General features: G+C 37.3%; 1 protein-coding gene across 4 annotated transcripts in view; it reads right to left on the reverse strand.

The window, feature by feature from the left end:
- Window positions 1-553: 553 nt before the first annotated feature.
- The window catches only part of LOC121726457, a 30416-nt gene continuing 10859 nt past the window's right edge, over window positions 554-20110 (reverse strand). Inside the window, exons 2-3 of one of the 4 annotated variants that reach the window (XM_042113843.1) lie at window positions 17938-17941; window positions 554-1315 (exon numbers count right to left, since the gene is read on the reverse strand). In XM_042113843.1, coding sequence (XP_041969777.1) covers window positions 911-1309 — 399 coding nt within the window. In that variant the 5' untranslated portion in view covers window positions 1310-1315; window positions 17938-17941 and the 3' untranslated portion in view covers window positions 554-910. Of the gene's footprint in view, window positions 1324-16565; window positions 16639-17937; window positions 17942-20110 lie in introns of those variants that run through there. The other 3 variants (XM_042113841.1, XM_042113842.1, XM_042113840.1) reach the window with 3 other exon arrangements.

A 20110-nucleotide genomic window follows, 5' to 3' on the forward strand; every position in this document is an offset into this window, starting at 1 on the left:
CAAAAACAAACGCAAAAGGTGGTAAGGCAAAAAACAGCATTTTTACGCAGACGAGGTTGTGTAATTGTAATGGCTGGTTTTAGGGTTATCTGTGTTTAGTCGGTACTCGGTCCCTGATAAGACTGGTTGAAAAAAGGGCATAGTACTACGCCACATGCACTGAGATCATCTCTCGACCTCATTTCAAAACAATCTTGTATTAACTATTACATTTAACTGAAATTATTGTTACTATTATGCTATTATAAAATATGAACAGTTGTAGGTAATAATTGCAATCCAGTGACCCAATTCAGCACTGGATTGCTACTGGATTCTGGAATAATGTAAACGGACACTGGTATGAATGAATTACATTCCAGTGCCCGTATTATTCCAGCGCTATATAAGATTACTGGATTGGAATAATAAAACCCCCTATTGTAGCACATTTTGATGGTTTTGTGTTAAAAAGAGCCTCTTAAAAATAACAGTCGTGATAATATGCCTTTAGAAAATTTTAAAATTAATTAAACAAACCTATGTATAATTTATAAATATTATGTTCTAAAATCATAGACGAATATCAAATTATTACCTAAACAGTTAAATCTAAAACTAAAATATGATTATAAAATTAATGTAAATCTAGATTGAATAATAAATTAAAGTAATTTAGTAAACGTGGCACGTTGAAGACTACATTTTCAGAAAAAAATCTGAAAATATTACGCTTAATAGCTTGTGTTCATGACTTTTTTCTCCTTTTTTGTAAACAATACCTTCTTAATTTTCCATGTAGAGTACTTTAATACTATAATTTGATTATTATTTATAAAGTGATTTTTATTTTATGGATTGGATTTTTTAATTTTTTTAGGTTTATCATATTTCTCAATATCCAAAAAATATAGTTGGTCTGATATTAAAATTAATCGAAAGTAATTTTCCTCCTTATACTCTTAGCTGACTCTACTTCGGAATTCAATTTTCTCTTCTTTAAAACTCTAGCTATCTGCTGCGTCTGTTCTTTCGCTGTCGGTGTGTACTCATTCTCTCTCTTCTTGATGTAGCAAGAATCTTCTTTGACCACTGTTTTGACACCGATCCAGTCGTATTTTGTGTCAGTTTTGTACCACTCGTACACGCCTTCTAGAGGTTCCTCGTTTTCGAAGTCAAAGTTCCACTTTTTCTTTTTCTCTTCGACGTCAGCTGCTATGGACTCTTGCAGCAGGTTGGAGAGGTTGTCGTTCTTGGCTTGGTCTGTGACGTCATCGGCCTCAGCGAACAATCGCCTTCTAACGGAACTGTTTTTCAGTATTCTCGCCATCGTTCTCTATGTATCTGTGAACAAAGAGAAATTTATATTAGAATAGTCTTGAAATAAAAGTTATGGAACGGAACAATAAGTTTAAATAAATTATTTAATGAGAACGAAACATTTCATAGTGGAGTTATTTTTACGTAATTTTTTATTATTTACAATATTATATTCATCATTTACATGTTCTAATTTACTTGAAAATATAACGTTACTCGTACCAGTTGCTGGCATGCTAGCACAAAAATTGAGGTGTGTTAGCATAAAGTTAATATATTAACATTATGTGTGTAGTGTGTACTGTGTAAGCGAGCCCACTTGTCTTTCACCGCTCGATTTGTATTGAGAAGTCATCGAGGGCTCTTTGTTAACCAACACCACAGAATACAAATTACAATATTATATTAGTACAAGTACTAACACTCAATATCTTCTAAAGACGTGCGTACAATATAGGCGAAAAATTATTATTTAAATCTTACCTAGTTACGAAAAGACGAAATCATCCTTATTAATTTTACATTAAAACGAAAAGACGAAATCATACTTATTATTTTACATTAAATCTAACAGAAATATTCACAGACTTTATGAATCCAGAGCCCCGAACCTCGTAATATCAAATATTCTAATTAAATTTTGTCATTTTATGTTTTAAGAGTGTAGTTTTATTTCACCGAGACTTCATCGAAATTCGAAACCGTATCAAAACTGTATCACTGTATAATTATTTAATGGGATCGATCTTTAGATACTTCAGTCAGTAGTGTAGCACGTGCTTTATCGATTGACACCGGAGTATCGGATGTTTGGAAAACATTGTGTCGTCGCATAAGTTCTAAAGTCTAAACTATCATTTCGTGGGACAGCCTCGTCGGGTGGTTTCGTCGGAAGGCCTCGTCGGGCGGTCTCGTCGGATGGCCTCGTCGGACCGACCGTCAGATAAACTGATATATAAATACGATGACCGGAACCGCCGACGGACGGTAACCGAACGTAAACAGTTCAAGTGGTGCGACGACGGATCTATTACTTTAGGAAACTTGACGATACTGATGAATGAGGTCACTGAAATGCTACAACATTTCAGACTTCAGTACCTACATAGTTAAAGAAAAAAAAGAGCCAATTTCAACGAATACCAAACAAGCATCATTATCGAGTCGAGGTAATTGTCGCAAAATTCCTCTTAAAAGGTTGGACCAATTTAAATATTAATGTTACAGTAGTTCTGAGGATAAGCCAACATCTATCTTTGATATCCGAAAATATGGCAAAATAACGATCGCCGAGTCAGTTAGTTTAACTTAATATTCCCAAGATATTTCCAATTTCAGTGTTATGCTAAGTACTCACATACGGTTTTGCTTGATAGTTTTACTCCAAATCGAGCAATAACCACCGTGTGGACCGCAAAACTGACAGCTCGAAGGCTCGCTTCGAGCCGGCTTTGGAGTAAAACTCTCGAGCAAAACCGTATGTGAGTACTTAGCATTACAAGTAATTGTGCACTCGACAAATCCGTTATCACTTTTCAATCCTATTCCTCAACAATATCCTTCAAAACTTAATAAGACGAATCCTTCAGCGTTCACGGAAGCAACATCTTATTATCACAATAACGATAGGCTTAACAATGGTTAGCTTACTTAACTGTAGTTAGTTATAGTTAACCATAGGTTAGCGTATGGTGTCGGCCCCACAAAGCCGCGCGAGGCTCGCGGGGACTCACTAATTAGGAACAACTAAACAGACTGTACAACAGTACAACATACGCTAATTTTGTGCCAGTCGTGACTCTGTGTTAGTTCCTACTTTCTTTGAATTTTCATAACGCACAGGCAGATATTAGACAGGTTACTTAGAATCGTTTAATTCTAGTTTCAACTTAAGTACAATATACTGTTTCCAGACCCATATTCTGCAAGCTTTTCATATAACACACAGTTAACTGTTGAGCGACATGGCGACGAGTCGTCAGCTAGTTGTTCGCTTGTTAGTAAATTAACTCCTAACTGACACTATATAAAGCTGAGAATTCAATGCCATTCTGTGAGTTGGATTGGAGTGGAGTCGGTGTAATATGCGATGTCCAGTAAGAGGTATTACTGCTTAATTTCGGGTAGCAGATACAAAATATGCAAAGCTATCTGAAAACGGTATTTAAGGAGTACGTACTCGTATCTGGATAAAGCTAAAAATATGTTAAATCTCATACATTTTTGATTTCCTACTTAAGTGCCATGAAAGTTGAAACGCCTGTCAATTGGCGGCTTCGATATTGGCGGTTTATTTCCATATCCTCTTATTAACCGACTTCCAAAAAACGAGGAGGTTATATGTTCTGCTGTGGTTTTTTTTTGTATGTTCAACGATTATTTTGCTAACTTTGTATTGTCATTGTAATGATTTAAACTATTATAGCAATTATAATGTCACAAGCCGCTTAGTACAAACAAAGCATCACTGGGTGGTGATAATTTATTCGCATTATTCCACAGATGATGGACATGATGGTTCTAACGAGTAACGTCCAGCAGTTACGCCAGTACGCGATGCTTATTACTGGAACAATTCTAGTACGAGATTCGCTTAATTCACACCTATTCTGTAAGAATAAAACGATATTATCACGAGATCGACGTCAAAAACGAACATTTTACAAGTACCTATGTAAATATTATTTTATGTAAAGATTTATGTATTTTTGTATTTTATTCGTACGTATATGAAATATCGTCAACAGAATATTATAATACCAGCCAGACTTTTACCAACTGCACAATTTCCAAAATCGTAATATCACACAAAAAACTCAATAAATCAATAGCTTCCAAACCAGAGATTTTAGAAGTGTTCTGAGTTACACACAGACATTATTCAAAGGACACTTCATTTCCTTACACATCTTTAAAGCAAAGCAAAAGTAATTTTAGACGGCCACCCTTCAATTACCGGCTAAGCTACCATGAAAACCGTTCCACCTTACTAGACTTCACCGAATAGGGCCGACGTATCCGTAAATCTTTCCTTCACGTCGCGTCACAATGGGCGAGAACAATGAACGTTGTGGCCATTTGTTTATGCACAGCATATTTAACACCATCGAGCCAGCGTCGTTAACATGGTAATCAGCAAGAAGTGCATTATGACTGAGATTGGTTCTCTATCGTATGGATCGTCCCTAGTTACTCAAAGCGGAAAATTGCCTGTTCCCTAAGGTTATATTCTATAATTTTATACTTTATGGCTGTTCTTTCTTATGAACAAAGAGATAGATTCACGAAGTCTGTTGGTGTGTCCATAAAATCTGATTAATCTGTCAGTTTTTATTCTTTTGCATTGCTACTATCACGACGCGACGTGATCATGCTACGCCAACAGAAAACCTTTCTACGTATTCATTGCTAAATAAAATAAATCTTTTCAACCACAAATCGTGGCCGACGACAAAATGCAGTTTCACAAATCAGCAGTCAAGGATCACATCTGAATGTATGCATCGTCACAGTCTACAGATTTTAGGGAGGGGAATTACCGACCCAAAAAATCCAACCGACCAACTTTTGTAATGTCATTGTAAGTTCTGCCAGACGTAATTACTGCAATCGAAAGGGCTTTGCAGAATACAATTAAACAGAACCTGACAAAATCATGATATTATGTGCGAGTTGTTATGACTAAAAAGTTTTTAGTTCTATATTTCTTTGGGACACCATGACTGCGCAACCAGTCGCCGCTACCGATAACGAGCATACAGCTCTATAGATAGAAGAACCTACTCAGCTTAATCTGTCCATTCAGTTGTGTTCTATACTTACATTACTTTGCGTCGCCATGGTGTCCCAGTGAAATGTACCCTAAGCCTGAGTTGTAGTATTAAAAGGAGTGAAAGGACGCATGACCCCACAGTTGGCAACCGTAACCGCATGATGCAACCATCGGCCGCGGGTAACCCAACACCGAGACATCCCATGTATCAATATCGGCACTTGTCCGGGCTCGCCGGAAGAGGTTCGTTGGTCGCCATTTTGGAACGTGCGCGGCGCAATTAGCCACTCCCGCGCCCCCGTTTAAATTTAGAACGGTTCCCTTTGCGCCCGCGTCGTCGCTCGACGCATTCGATGCTCTTTAATCAGCCACTGACTCATGCAATTCGCAGCATCTCGTTAGGACTTCACACATTGATAAAACCTGTCAGCTTTTTAGCCAACGATTTTTGGCAATTGTAGCCAAAAAGATAAGGATTCGTTATTAGTCTTTAGTGCTTAAGTATATATATATATACCTAATGTCAAGTTATAGTTACTTATTATGAATAGTAAAGTAATAACCATCAGGATCAGCTTCATTTAAGTGCAACTCATCAATTGATTGTCGGCAATCCGATACCCATATTGTGTAAGGAAAACATTTACGCGATATTTGAAACTGAACTTCTAACAAAGCTGTATTGTTTCTGCCTTCATTGTCTGCATTGTAGTAAAACTTGATATCCGAAGCATTTTGAAAGTAAACTTTCATCGTCATTGTTTCAGCAAATTTTGCACTTTACAACTAGTAACGAGTTGCTATGGTTCCAAAGGTACCAAACGTACTTCAGATATTTATTGATCCTCGGCGGGAGACGACACAAATAGACACCATGGCTTGTGGTGGGGTTAACAAGTGCAGTCGTAAAGTCCCAATTTAGCGGTAAGCGTCACCTGGACCGGCTCGATATAACTTAGCCCTTGTTCCTATTTTAAATCTCGCCACAGACTGTGGTTAACCGTAGACAAGATTTATTTTTTTACGAACCAGATACGGACCACGACTGACTAAGGAGATCACATGTTGATTATTGCTATTGTTGCGAATTTCCTTACTAACAGAAAATAATCCTCCTTGGAAGCAAATCAAGAGTTCTTCCACAAGAGGACACTTGACCAAGCTGACGCACTTCGAGCCCGCATCAGAAGAAATCGATTATTTTCATTCGATTAACTACATTATTGGTGTTTGATACAATTAACTCGTTCGACAAATCGTCACTAATGGCGCTTAACAGATAAATTGGTGTTCAATTCGGAGATCGGTGGCCCGCATGCAGCATCCCTCTCATCTCTCGTTAGCATACGACAACCCTGAGATCTGGACTAACTCATCGCGGAGCCCACTTCCCAAATTCGGTTCAAGCTTGACCCCAATTTGGGAAGTGGAAGTTCAAAACTTTGCTTATACCTGAAAATATCTGCACAGAAAGAAAAGGTCTGAAGACGTTTGATTACACGAGTTTGCAGGATAAGTCTTTGGCGATATACGGTGGTACTTAGGCTACTTCATATAATGATAACACTAGTCACAACTTGTTTTTTTAAGTGTCCATACTATCCCACTCCTGGGCAAAAGCCTCCCCCAAGGTCTTCCATCGGTATCGTTCTAACGCCGGTGGCGGTAAGCCAGCCTGGCTTGTAGGCATCCTTTGATTATATGTGTAGTATATTATAATCAAAGTAGGCATCATAGTTCATTTCGCCATCTTTTTCGAGACCTTCCCTGGTGGCGTCGTCCATCATCTGGTGCCGACTCTGTAGTGACCTTTGCCCAACGGTCAGGAATCAGGATGCATGTGGCTGGTATTGTTACCATATTAAATCATAGCACCTTTTAAAAATACTATTTATATCACCACTTCCTTTAATATCGGTTTAAAGAAGGATGGGAAATATCCATGAGTAAATGTCCCACAGATGGTCGTATCTCGTACACCAACCCCTGACAATTATAAAACTAACTGCACCAATTAAGGGCCATCTTAACGTCTACTTGGGTTCTGGCAACACTAAATCTGTCGGGCCAGGAATAGATCAGGGGTTCTCACACTCTCCCCTAGAGGAAGCGGTACCACATCCTCACGCCATACGATCCCTGTGGTACACTCACTGGCAGATTCAGGTTACAAATTTTAAACCTTATGCCACAGTAATACGATCGAAAAGTGAAAAAGTATACCTAATCTTAAGTGTCACTTATTTATCTAGACATAGTTTTTGTAGGAGTTCTTAGGTTTTTATACTTGGATTAAGTATTTTAATTTAGTTCAGAGTGACCAAAACGTAAATGAAAAGAACAATAGAACATGCCATAATGCAAGTTGTAAGTAACTGAAATATTACAAATTTATTATTTAGTTGCATTTATTTATGTTTAGATTATTATCTGTCCTGAAACAGACTTACGACTCTCAGATGATTATAACTTATGGATCGAGTGTTTCAGGAAGTAAGTATAGATTTATTTATAAACAGTAACGGGATCGCTACGCGCCGTTAACGCCTAAAATTATTATATAGTACATAATGCAATATCCTTTATTTTAATTATTTTGTGGTGTATATCAAGTTTGTTTAAATCTTTTGAAGACTAAGTAAAAATGCATTAGAAAAAAAAATATGTTTTATACTTAATCTTAATTCATTAAGTTCTTGGTTAACAACAACTTGCTCGCTTGTTTGAATTTTAAGTTATGTGATATGCCTGAAACAAAACCATGTATTTTTGCGAAATTCTGGCGTAGGCCGTAGCGCGTAGCACTGTGCTACGAAAAATAGATACTAAAATTCAAACTACTTAAAAACGTCCCATAACAACAAAACAACTTGACGTTACTCGTATAATAATAAACCGCAACAATAAGAATAATATCATGTAGATGATTTAAACAAAAGTCATATAATATGTACCTGAAATATCAGGATACAAAGTATACTCACAATATTAAATTAAGTATATAACCACTAACATAATTATATGTATAATTATATACTAACAATAGTTGGTACGGTCTACATCCCGTTAATTGTTCCTACTCCCATGCAGTGGTGTCGCTTACCAGCGGTCACCAAGTTGTCTAACTAGCTACACCAGCTCTTTGTTTACTTACACTGGTTAAGTCACAGTAATGGCTTTTTATAAAACGGCTAATCTATATATCTATACAGGGTGTAACAAAAATAAGTGATAATACTTTAGGCTGTGTACGTGTTCCTTGTAGAGAGTTCACTGTGAAAGTAGCAGCGCTGAAAGACCAAAAATTTTTTTCACTTTTGTATGGTTAAACTCTTGACGCTCGGGCCCTTGCCCATACAAAAGTGAAAAAAAATGTTCGTCTTTGAGAGCTGCTACTTTCACAGTGAACTCTCTATAAGAAACACATACACACCCTAAAGTATTATCACTTATTTTTGTTACACACTGTATAATAATACGCAATCGAAAAACTTTGGAACAATTTTTACGAAAAATGCAGAAACGTAGGAGCATGAAATGTCGCACAGTTGTAGTTTATATGGAGAAGGAGATCCATCGAGCTTTTTATTCTTTATCATACATTATTATTACAGAGCAAATTATGCTTTTATCATACATTATTTTAATAAATAAAACATTACACACACTACAACGTGCACACTACATGTTTTGACTGACAAGCCTATACACACGAATAATAATTATACTCCTTTGTTCGTGGTTGAAATCTGTTGTCAAATTAAAAATGGATTGTTGTTTTTTATTATATCTGAAATAGTATAATTTCAAGGTTTAATTTCAACCATTTTTAAGGTATAATTTCAACCATTGGGTGAATTAAAAAAAAATGCTTGTATTCGAAGTGTGTTAAAATACTAAAGAATTTGTGACAACCGTACGAATATGATCGAAAGTGCGTCAGTACCTCTTCTCGATAAAACTGTTGAACTGATTTGAATGAGTATGTAAATAAAACAAGGGCCGGCCAGGACATAGGGAATGTTTACAATACCTATACGGTATCCTACGATAGAGGTTCGAATTATATGCGTCCATGCGACAGAGTGGTTTGGCCGCTACACAACAAAATCACAAGCAATAACAATTGTAAGTATATTGCGACGCGACTGCGCCACTTTGCATATATATATCGTTACATACGATTGCTTGTAATCTCGTTATGTAGCGGCCAAATCATTATGTCGCGAGGACACATATCAATCGAGCCAAATTAACTGCGTGAACGAAGTCGCGGGCTTCATCTGCTTTGAAAAATCTAAATTTTGCCATATTTCGCCAAAAATCAAGTATACAATAGCAATTTCTCCGTTCCGCTTACTTAACTTAGTGTCCAATACCATTGTCTCCGACCCCGTTGTGGGTGATCGGCCTGAACGCTCCACCAGGCACGCACAATGCCCAGGATGTGACACAGGAGTGGAACCTACGACCTCTGTACTACGGTGATTGATCCACTTCATTGATGACTCGGCCGTTTAGCGAGGAAAGCATCCGCTATGGATGGTATAGGAAGGAAAGTTTGGACAAAGAAAAAAGTGGGGGATTTTTTTTTAATTTATGCGTTGCGTTAAGAACAAACGGTCTATTCCTTGATATTAGGTTATCAGTCATCAGTCATCACAGATAATGACCGACATAGTAAAGATTGAATAGGTCATAACTTATCATAGAAAACTGCATAACATTATGTAGAACAATATTTTATTTTAGAAATTTAAATGATGTTAGACAACTTTTGCAGTATTTAACAATTTTGTAAAGCTCGGTTTCTAAGGCTTTGACAGACGGACAGGCAATGAAGTCTTAGTAATAGCCCTATGGTAATAGGGTCCCGTTTTTACCCTTTAGGTATGGAACCGATCAACAACGCTGTTGAATACAATATATAAACTCCACTCAAAACACTTCAGAAACCGGGCTCAGTGAATTATGTGAAAAATATCCATATAATGACCATGTCTGTCTGTTTAATTTACTAAGATAACTCGACATTTACGTCGCCTCCGTCCCACAAGTCGATAACTCGTCGCCCGTCAGTCGTCACTCGGCACTTGTCAAGAATCTGTGTCAATGTCGCAACCTGCATAGGAGGTAACATCGTAAATTACAATAAATCGATAAGTTAGCCGTGTAATTATAGGAATAGAACATAATATTTGATTATATTTTTTGTAAATAGCGATTTAGCGTTTTTAAGGTTCCGTAGTTTTATTTATTTTATTAAATACAATATATTATGTAAACTAAATAATACTAAATATGCAAAGTCTTTTGCCACTACTACTTGCCAGTTATCTCTTTACACTCAAACGGCGGAACCGATTTCAGTTCCTGAAAGCTTGAGCCCCGGAAAAGGTAACATTACTTTTTGCGCTCTCTTTTCTTATCGAACAAAGTTGGTTAGCTGGCGATCAAAAGAAGAAAAGTAAACAAGCTGTAACTAGAAATAATTCTATGAAAGATATTCGCGACGATCAAAATTCGAACCCTGCGCAACCCGATCCGCATTTACGAATAAATAAATCGGACATCGCAAACCAAACAGAATCGACGTTGACAGGGAAAATCAATAGAACACTGCAACCCCAACTCTCAACCCCTGCAATCAATATAAGATCGATATTGTCTTTCACCCTCGCATCTGTTCGCACCCCACACCCCTGCATATGCATGCAACAGCTGATCAATCTCATAGAGGGATAAATTAAATATTTTCTCATTTTGCCCCACAAATCGTTTAAAATTCCTATTAAGTTTACTTTATAACGAATATTTTCGGCATAGAATGGTCAAGAGCCTGAAAATAATCGCTTTCTGGTAATAATACATAATATTTATTTGGACAGTTACAGACTGAATTAATTAAAACCACTAAAGGAACGAACGAACCGAAATGTTTAACAATTAACGCTAATAATATGTAAGTACTCTGTGCTCAAAACGCACATTTTGTTATTTCAGCAAGGCTGGATTCAAATTATTATTCGGCTTATTTGAACAAGTACCAGAGACCTTTCCTACAAACTTCTCGAAGAATAGGAACCCATTACACACGACAGACTGAAAAGCCGCCATTTGAAAAGACAAAGAGTCTCTCTCAAAACAAACAAATCATCAAATTGTACAAGACAAAGCGGCGGAAGCGTAAACGCACATGCGGACTGTAAAAACACCGCCCCATGTCTGCGCCCCCACCACCAGAAATAGACAGGGGCGAAACAGGATATTCCAACGATTGTTTCTACAAGTATTTAAACAGATTCGTTTTTATCATTAATTTTACTGACTGCGCATCTTTTGGATATAATTTTAATGGGGCGGTTTGCTGGAACTACAGCCTATAGTCCAACTAAGCTGTTAGGAAAACCCATAACAAACTATTAGCACCTTTCGTTCTTTCGATTAAATTTAGTGTCGAATTAATTATTGTAGAGATTAACGCTGATCCAACGGGCGTCGTGCATGAAGATTCGTGTCTCGAGAAACGACATAGGTACTCGTAGATGTTTAAGACGTACTAGATGACGCCCGCAACTCCGTTGTGCCAAAACTCGTTTATCGCGCTGGTACCGTTCATTTTTCCGTGGCAAAAACTATCCTATGTCCTTTCCCGGGATCCAAAGTATCTCCATGCCAAATTTCAGCAAAATCGGTTCAGCCGTTTGGGCGTGAAGAGGTAACAGACAGACAGACAGACAAAGTTTCGCATTTATAATATTAGTATGGATTATGACGGAAAAAACTGGATCATGCGCGATCAGCTTAATTGCTGCGTGACGTGACGCAATATTCTTAGAAAAAATTGAAGTATTCCTTCGTCAATTCGCACTTTGTATATTCTTTAGTAGGAAGAAACCCTTTCAAAAGTTCACTAATCTGTTCACTAATCACTTATTTTAAAAAACATTTAAATTTTTATTTTTATATTTTCTCACTACTGCAACTGGATATTAAGTTTAGTCTAGCGTTTCTGTTCTCAAGGAATCGCAAGTAACGCAATACCTGCTGGCCGACCGCAGCCTGCAATCATATCGTGTAACTAGCTCGTTGCCTTTCCTTAATGATATATCTAGTAACACGGAAGAACAGCTAGAACGCAATGTGAACAATAGAAAAATCAACAAGAATTCTGACATCAAGCCGACTACTTTTCGACGGATCTTCACGAGCTTTGAAAATTGTGTTTATGTTCAGCGACGCGTTGGCAGACTGTACCTATGTACCAATGAGCGGAATAATAGCTCACATCGCGTTGTGGTCACAGTAAAACAGCCACAACGCGAAATTTGCGTTGTGGCTCTAATGAAAACGCCCACGACGCGTTCTAGAAATCACAAAAAGACCACAACGCGTTCTGAACATTTATTCTTACCATATCGCTGCTTGGTAACAATACCAACGTAAGTCATAGTACATAGTTATATATTATATCATTTACTTAATACCATACTTTGGCCCTTAGGAAGTAACACAGAACACAGCTTAGCTCTGCTCCGGTAGATTAAGAAACACTATTAGCTCTACTATCCAGCCTAACAACCAAAGTAAATTTCGTTACATTAGACGTTATACGCATGCAAAATATACTGCATTCCCTCCCACGCTTGCCTTTAGATAATATTTTGTTAAGACCACCCGACACGTTTTATGTATATTTATTGCTAATTTCTTGTAAGGTAATTTATCATAGCTATTAGCTGCTAAATTCCTTAAGCCAATTCATAATAATGTAATCTAATAGCATTACAATCTAAGGCCTTAAGCTTAAGCCTTACATTTTCTCATAAATAAAACTATCCTCAATACTTTCCCTGGCTCTGAACGGGCCAGTATACTGGTTTATATTTCGGAAGTTGCCCAGAACGTTAGCTCTACTAAACTACCGAAAAGATGGATTGTCATTACCTTAATAGTTTCAAGACCTGGAGGCCTACCACCACCTCTAATCGACTATCGTATTTATGACATTCGTGCGAGAGGGACAAAGCACTTTGTAATTACTAATTACCTGCTGCTATCTCGATTCCAACCATATCATAATATAAACAAAATTTGATAGATCGTTCGTTCTTTTTCATCATCACTAAGCAGGAATAAAATAATATTGTTTTCATACACTATTAAAAGCTCGTGGTACGAATCAAAGTAATGTTGTTGTATGGAAACATGATGGTTTAAGGAAAGGTTGTGGTAGGCCTACTGAATTTTTATCTTCAAGACCTGAATTTTTAGATTCAACACCTGAATTTCCCCACTTTCCCAGACCCCCTATCTAGTGTACACAGCCCGTGCCCCATTAAGACCCTGATACACACTGTTATCACTCCCCAATAATAGTGGAGGACGCGCGCCCGGAAGTTTGCGCGAGATTGCGGCTCACTCGCCTCATCTCTTATCGGTCAGTGGCTTAGCTTTTGACAGGTAGAGCTTTTGATCAGGAGTTCATTGTCTCATGATTATGTATAGGAACGTGAGGCTAAAGCTCACAGTTCACAGTTCACATTTCTTTGTTTTCCATACATTTTAAGTTTATATTATATACCGTATGTTCATACCGAAAAGATAATTTTCATTGCACTTTGCTATTGAGCTAACGAACCTCAAGTTTAGCGGCTAACAATACGATTGGTGTGAACATATCCTAACTACAGACTTCTTGAGTTATTGTTCTGAGTTTCTCGATAGGGAAAGCTTGAGAACCGTGGATTTTATATGGAATAATTTTAAAGTGAATTTCGGAGTGCCTTAACAAAATCTTTTCTACTGAACCTTTATGCGCTGACTTTAAATTGTAAAGCAGGGTAATGCCTGTTTTCACCAACGGTCTCCTAACGCTAAGTGTTCCCTAGCGATCTTTACGGGTCAAATATCTCTTTCTCTTTTAAGAAACACATTAAAAAAATGTTTTGAAAAAGTTCTTACGCCCTAAGGACGAACGTGACACACAAACATTCATAAAATCTTGAAGGATATGTACCCTTAATGGCCGCTAGGGGACCACTTAGCGTTAGGCGGCGGTTTTTGAAAACAGGCATTATTTCCACAAAAGTTAAGTATTCCTTGCTTATGAATGTACCTAGATTATATATCTAATACATTCGAACTTTATCTTAATGAATCACCTGCTCCAAACGCTTGTTAAAACCTAAATGATTTTTTAAATTACGTACAACTTTGTACAATCGTGATAACATTTTTGTAGTTAAAGATACATTACCAATGCATTTCAATATAATCTGTGTTTAAATCAGGAATAATTTCCTTTCACAGACGATAAAAAATCACTTGCATGTGCATAAAATAACACTCCTTTTGCGCAGTCGGGTAATAAGTAAGAAATCCTGCAATTTTCACCGTTCCTGCGTACGCTGCGTAAAGATTATATCTAAGTATATAATTTAAATAAAAAAAGTAAGTCAGTCTGTCTCTAACTGGTACGCAACGGTAGAGCTGCTAATTTAATTCGCATCGTCCCTTTTAACGATCTACAAGAGAGTGATAATTAAAATTCTTATAAATATTAATGTGACTTGATACAATCAAGTATAATTGAGACTGATTTAATTTTGTGTGCTGATTTTGAAAATTAAAATTAGGTTCCGCTACCTAAGCGGAAGTACCTAATTTTTACATCATCATCATCATTTTATTTTATTTTTATTTTCATTTATTCGGGTATCATATCGCCATTCGCCATCCACTACTGAACGCAGGTTTTTTTTATTCTCAGGGGAAACGCTCTATGCGTGCCCTGGGTCAGAGGTGTGTTGGAGCACCCGGGGGTATGTGGGACTGGCCGCCAGCCGACCCATACTGAACGTAGAACTCCCCCAGCGAACAGCAGCCATCCCATAGTAGATTAGTAGTATATTTTTATTATAACATACAACTGTTGTTATTAAAGATTGTAACAACTTTGCATCTGTACGGGTATGGGTATTTACTATCCGTCAAGCAAATAATTCTACTAATTCCGTCAAAGTATAATACATTATTATGTTAAAATTTTTCGGTCAATAAATATTTGTATTTGTATTTTCGACAGCAGATATTTTGGAATATTTGCTGTCAAACGCCTGTAAATGCTTACCTGTCGCAAGATACATAGGTAACCTTACTGATCTTGGAAAATCATTACATACGCACTACGCATTGGTAAAAGAGCTTAGAAGCCCTAAGTTCAGCCCTAAGTCAGCCCTAAGTACAGCCATAAGTACAGTATATTAATAGTCCCTTAAGGGCCGCAGCAGGTGGCGTATGCGCACGCGCACCGCACCTGTCACTCGACACCCGGGACTCAGGGGTGTCATCTTGGAGTTGTCGATGTAAGGATACTTATTGTTTATGACAGAATACACGTCATGGTAGAAGTGCGCCTCTCGATGCATACTTCGTCTGGCTGGCCAAAATTTTGCTTAAAATTAATTTTATGCTACGATGGTAAAAAAAGGAAAAAAAAAAGGTTTTTTCCGATCAAATGCAAAATAATGTTAGAGTTTTTTTATTTAAAAACTACTCCGCCTTACAAGAAAAAGAAAACATTTTATATAATCAGACGTAAATCGTAATGTTTTCCATGGGCCATGAGATGAGATAGCTCTACTGAATCCAAAAATATAATATTGTATGTACTTACTGAATAATATCAATTATGAATTATTTTTGTAGACGACAACCCTGCACTTGGGTGTTTTATAACCATATCGCACTTCCTTATTAACTCGTGTAATTCCTTCATTATGTGGAGTGTACACGGTCTCAAGTTAGCCCTAGTTTATAGTGCTCAAGTATTTCTAGATTTTTAAATATAGTCAAGTTTTGGTGAATAGGTTAAACAAAAGTAGAGTTTGGTATAATGACGAAGAGAAAAACATTTAAAGAAGAGAGAAAAGGTGCTATACAGGGTGTAACAAAAATAAGTGATAATACTTTAGGGTGTGTACGTATTCCTTGTAGAGAGCTCACTGTGAAAGTAGCAGCTCTGAAAGACGAAAAAAAATTTTCACTTTTGCATGGGCAAGGGTCCGAGCGTCACGAGTTTCCCCATACAAAAGTGAAAAAAAGTGTTGGTCTTTCAGCGCTGCTACTTTCACAGTGAACTCTCTACAAGGAACACGTACACACCCTAAAGTATTATCACTTATTTTTGTTACACCCTGTAGAATAGAACTCGATTTCCGAAAATTAATAAAGATATTGCTGATTATAATTATTACTATTATTACGATTACTATTAAAAATACATAAAACGTTAACCTCTGTCAATATTATGTTGACCTAATTACGGTAAATTATTATGTGAAAATGTTAAAGAATGAATGATGATTGATTGGATATAACAACCTAAAATCGTGACAAAATTTGTCGTTTGAATGTCTAACTACAATAATTATATTAAGCTCCACACTAGCGATAACGAGAAACTTACTAGGTAATAAAGTTAATAACTTACTCAATTATTGTAAAAACACTCACAAACGAAACCTTTTATTACAAAACGCTTGTAAATTGTAAACAAAACTGATGAAATGTTCATAGAATGACAGCTTTATAAGAAATGATGGCAAATTGTAGAAAATAACTAGTGCGAGAGAGAAGCAAGATCAATCAATACCGCTGTCACGCGGTCGTCATGACAACCGACATGCGAAGAGGTTAGAGGTAAGTTATTATTCGTCGGGTTAGAATTATTAGATAATAATGTCCTTGCTTCTTGTCAAAAATTATTTTAAATGTGTTATATTATTAGAAATGTTGGAATATTTCTTAATCACTATAGTAATTTAACTACTTTTGTGATTTATAAGACTTGTGCACTTGATTGAACACCGCGCATGCGTACTGGTTAGTATTATTGTGACGCTGTGATGTCGATGTTGTGACGGGAAAATCAGCTGATTTATCAAGTTAACTTTATTGAGTACAAACACAACAAAGAATATCTAGGATAACTATTAATCCCAAAAACATTTCTTGTAAAATGTTGCCGAGACGACCACATAAGGTTTACCCTGTGAAAAAGATATGAGATCTCATGTAGAGCTAAGCTTCTGAATCTACACGGCCTAACTCTACAGACCTAGAATTTGTTTAAGTTAGTTAACCAAATTCTACATACCAGTAAATATATATGGCTTCGCCGTTTCGCTACCGTCGTGGAGGTGATGCGAATATTTAGTTTCTGATCTGAAGTAAGTAACAAAACAGCTGAGCCATACATATTTACTGATATTATGTAGAATTTGTTTAAGTTCAGTAGAGTTAGGCCGTGTAGATTCAGAAGCTTGGCTCTACATGAGATCTCATATCTTTTTCACAGGGTAAACCTTTTTATGTGGTCGTCTCGGCAACATTTTACAAGAAATGTTTTGGGTGGGATTTCAGTTCTTTTTGTAAGTTGGTTCTTATAAGAACTCATTTAAAGGTATTTAGTAACTGTCTACACTCTACAGTACCGTGTGAACTCTTATGTCCTAATTCATAAAATTGGCGAAAGTGTCATATTATTATAGACCTCCAGTTTATGATTTTTTTTTGTTGGTTGTATACTAAACATAGATTACATACCCAGCTTTCTAGCACTTTAGGAAGTAGCCAAACATTTTGATGATCATCAGCTGTGTGTCAGTGTATGAGTGAGTCAGTGAGTCAGTGACGAAATCGGAGTATTTTAGATAGCAATAAAATCTAAAGTATTAAAGCTATTCGATTGAAACTTTGTATATTTAATTGGTCTGTTATTGACATCATAAACCAACTTTATGAAGGTTCATAAAAACGACGAAACACTTCGAGAAAAGGTAGGTAGTGCCCTTGCTCTTCGCTTGGCTCGTCTCGGCGTGTGCACTACCGTGCACCCAGATTCAGCTGTTCAATCAAAGTCTGCATTTTTTAAACTGAAATAACCAAATAAAAAAAAGCTGCCAACTGCAACACGGGCAACACTGCACCTGTACCATACAGCAAAACAATTACATAAGTGACGAGCTTTTGCCCGCGGCTTCGCTTGCGTTAAGAAGTATTATTATATACAAAGTTTCATCACCTATTTTAACCCCTTGGGGTTGAAATTTATCAAAATCCTTTCTTAGCGGATGCCTACGTCATAACATCTACCTGCATGCCAAATTTCAGCCCGATCCGTCCAGTGGTTTGGGCCGTGCGTTGATAGATCACCATGTCAGTTTGAGTTTTATATATATAGATAACCGTACGCTTTTTTAATCGGTAGTTTTTTACTTGTCCATACTCCACACTGATCTGAATTAAAACAGAGCAATCTGTTACTCAGGTTTAACAAAAATATGTGTTTTATTTATATCTATGCTCAATTCGTTCCACATAATTTAACTTCAAAATTAAAGAAAAAGACCCATTACGGTTGGGTAAAAAATTTCGATCTAGGCTCCATTGGCTCGAAATAAACTGTCACTCGCGCAGGCCAATTATACTTTATCCCAGATTGCGGCCGAAACAAAAACTGTACAAATCGAAAGTGGCCTAATGACAGAAAAAACTCGGCAGGAATGTGGGAGTCCATTTAAAATCGAGTTAAGTGCGTTCATGACACCTCAATCTTAACCCTGGCGATTAGTCTAGGCCAGGGATTCCCAAAGGGTTCCGTGGCGTACTCCTGGAGGTTTCGCCCATATTACAGTTTTGAATTATACCACGGTTAGTGTTAATATTTTGAACTAGAGTTATTTGTGAAAATCATCGAGCAAATCTTACATATTTTAAACATCAGAAAGAATTCTATTTGTATTTGTTTGGGGTTCCATTACCTTAAAAGTTTCGGAACCACTCGTCTATAGTACAAATGGGTTATGGGTGGTCATTTGGTCTTATCTGAGACAAGCTTCTTGGAAGGTCGCAATGTTAAATGACTCCATACGACTCATCTATGTAGAGCACGCGATGCGTTACAACATGCATTCTTTCATTTCTCCTAATTGAACGACAACTAGAATCAGAACTTACAATCTAACAGAGCTACTTAAAAATTTTAGAAGTCTTTACTTGAAAATCTAACAGAGCGATACTTGAAAATGTAACAGAGCGATACTTTTTGGACGTTCATTGTAGCCAAACATTAAATGCCTAATTTATTGGTATAACTTGGATGAACTTCTAACATCTAAGTATCATTTCGGTTTCGGTGACGGTGGCCGGTTTCATTGAAACCAGGCCAGCTACGCAGGAGTAATTTTATAGTGCCCAAGTATGTGCGCAGTACACAAGAGCACTCTCTATTCCTTTACTATCATAACCCAGTGGGACGGAAGACCGAACACGACCGGTGAGAGATGAGGCGCAGGACGGACTTTTAACATGCCCATCCGACGCATGGATCATCTTACATATCAGACAATCAGGCGATCGGCCTACATTGTCCTAACCAAACTTGGAAATAACATGTTTCCAACGCGGGAATCGAACCCACGACCCCCGAGTCAAGAGCCGCGTGGTACAGATACCACTAGACCACGGAGGCGTTTAAGGAACATAATATTGTGACACTTAACAAGATTAGTTCTGATTATAACTATACGCTACGTTTTAGACTAGAGCCATAAGCCATATTTAGATCTAAATGCATTAACTGTAACAACATCAGCGAGACTGCGTGCCTTATCAGCAAGGTCGCGACTGCAGGGCGGCCTTGGCGGCATGCGCGCGGGAATTGCATCATGCTAGCAACAGCTAGCCAATTGTTAATTTCCTCGCTTCCGACACGAGACTCGGCAACGTTTTCTTACACTTAATTCTTTGATACGAGGCTTGAAAAACGTATTCTTTTAAATTCATGGAAAGCTCCAAAGAAGAACATATATAGGTACGGGAAGGCCGATTGTTCTAATAGGAATGATCGCAGATCGACCTGACTGTGGCTGAACTGACTGAAATGCACAAAAATATCAGAGCCTCGCTTCTTTATATCTCTAGAATCACCGATCAATATGCATGGAATTGACATTAGACGAGTCGAAGGTCAAC

The sequence above is a fragment of the Aricia agestis genome, chromosome 4, assembly GCF_905147365.1.
Source record: "Aricia agestis chromosome 4, ilAriAges1.1, whole genome shotgun sequence".
Lineage (NCBI taxonomy): Eukaryota > Metazoa > Arthropoda > Insecta > Lepidoptera > Lycaenidae > Aricia > Aricia agestis.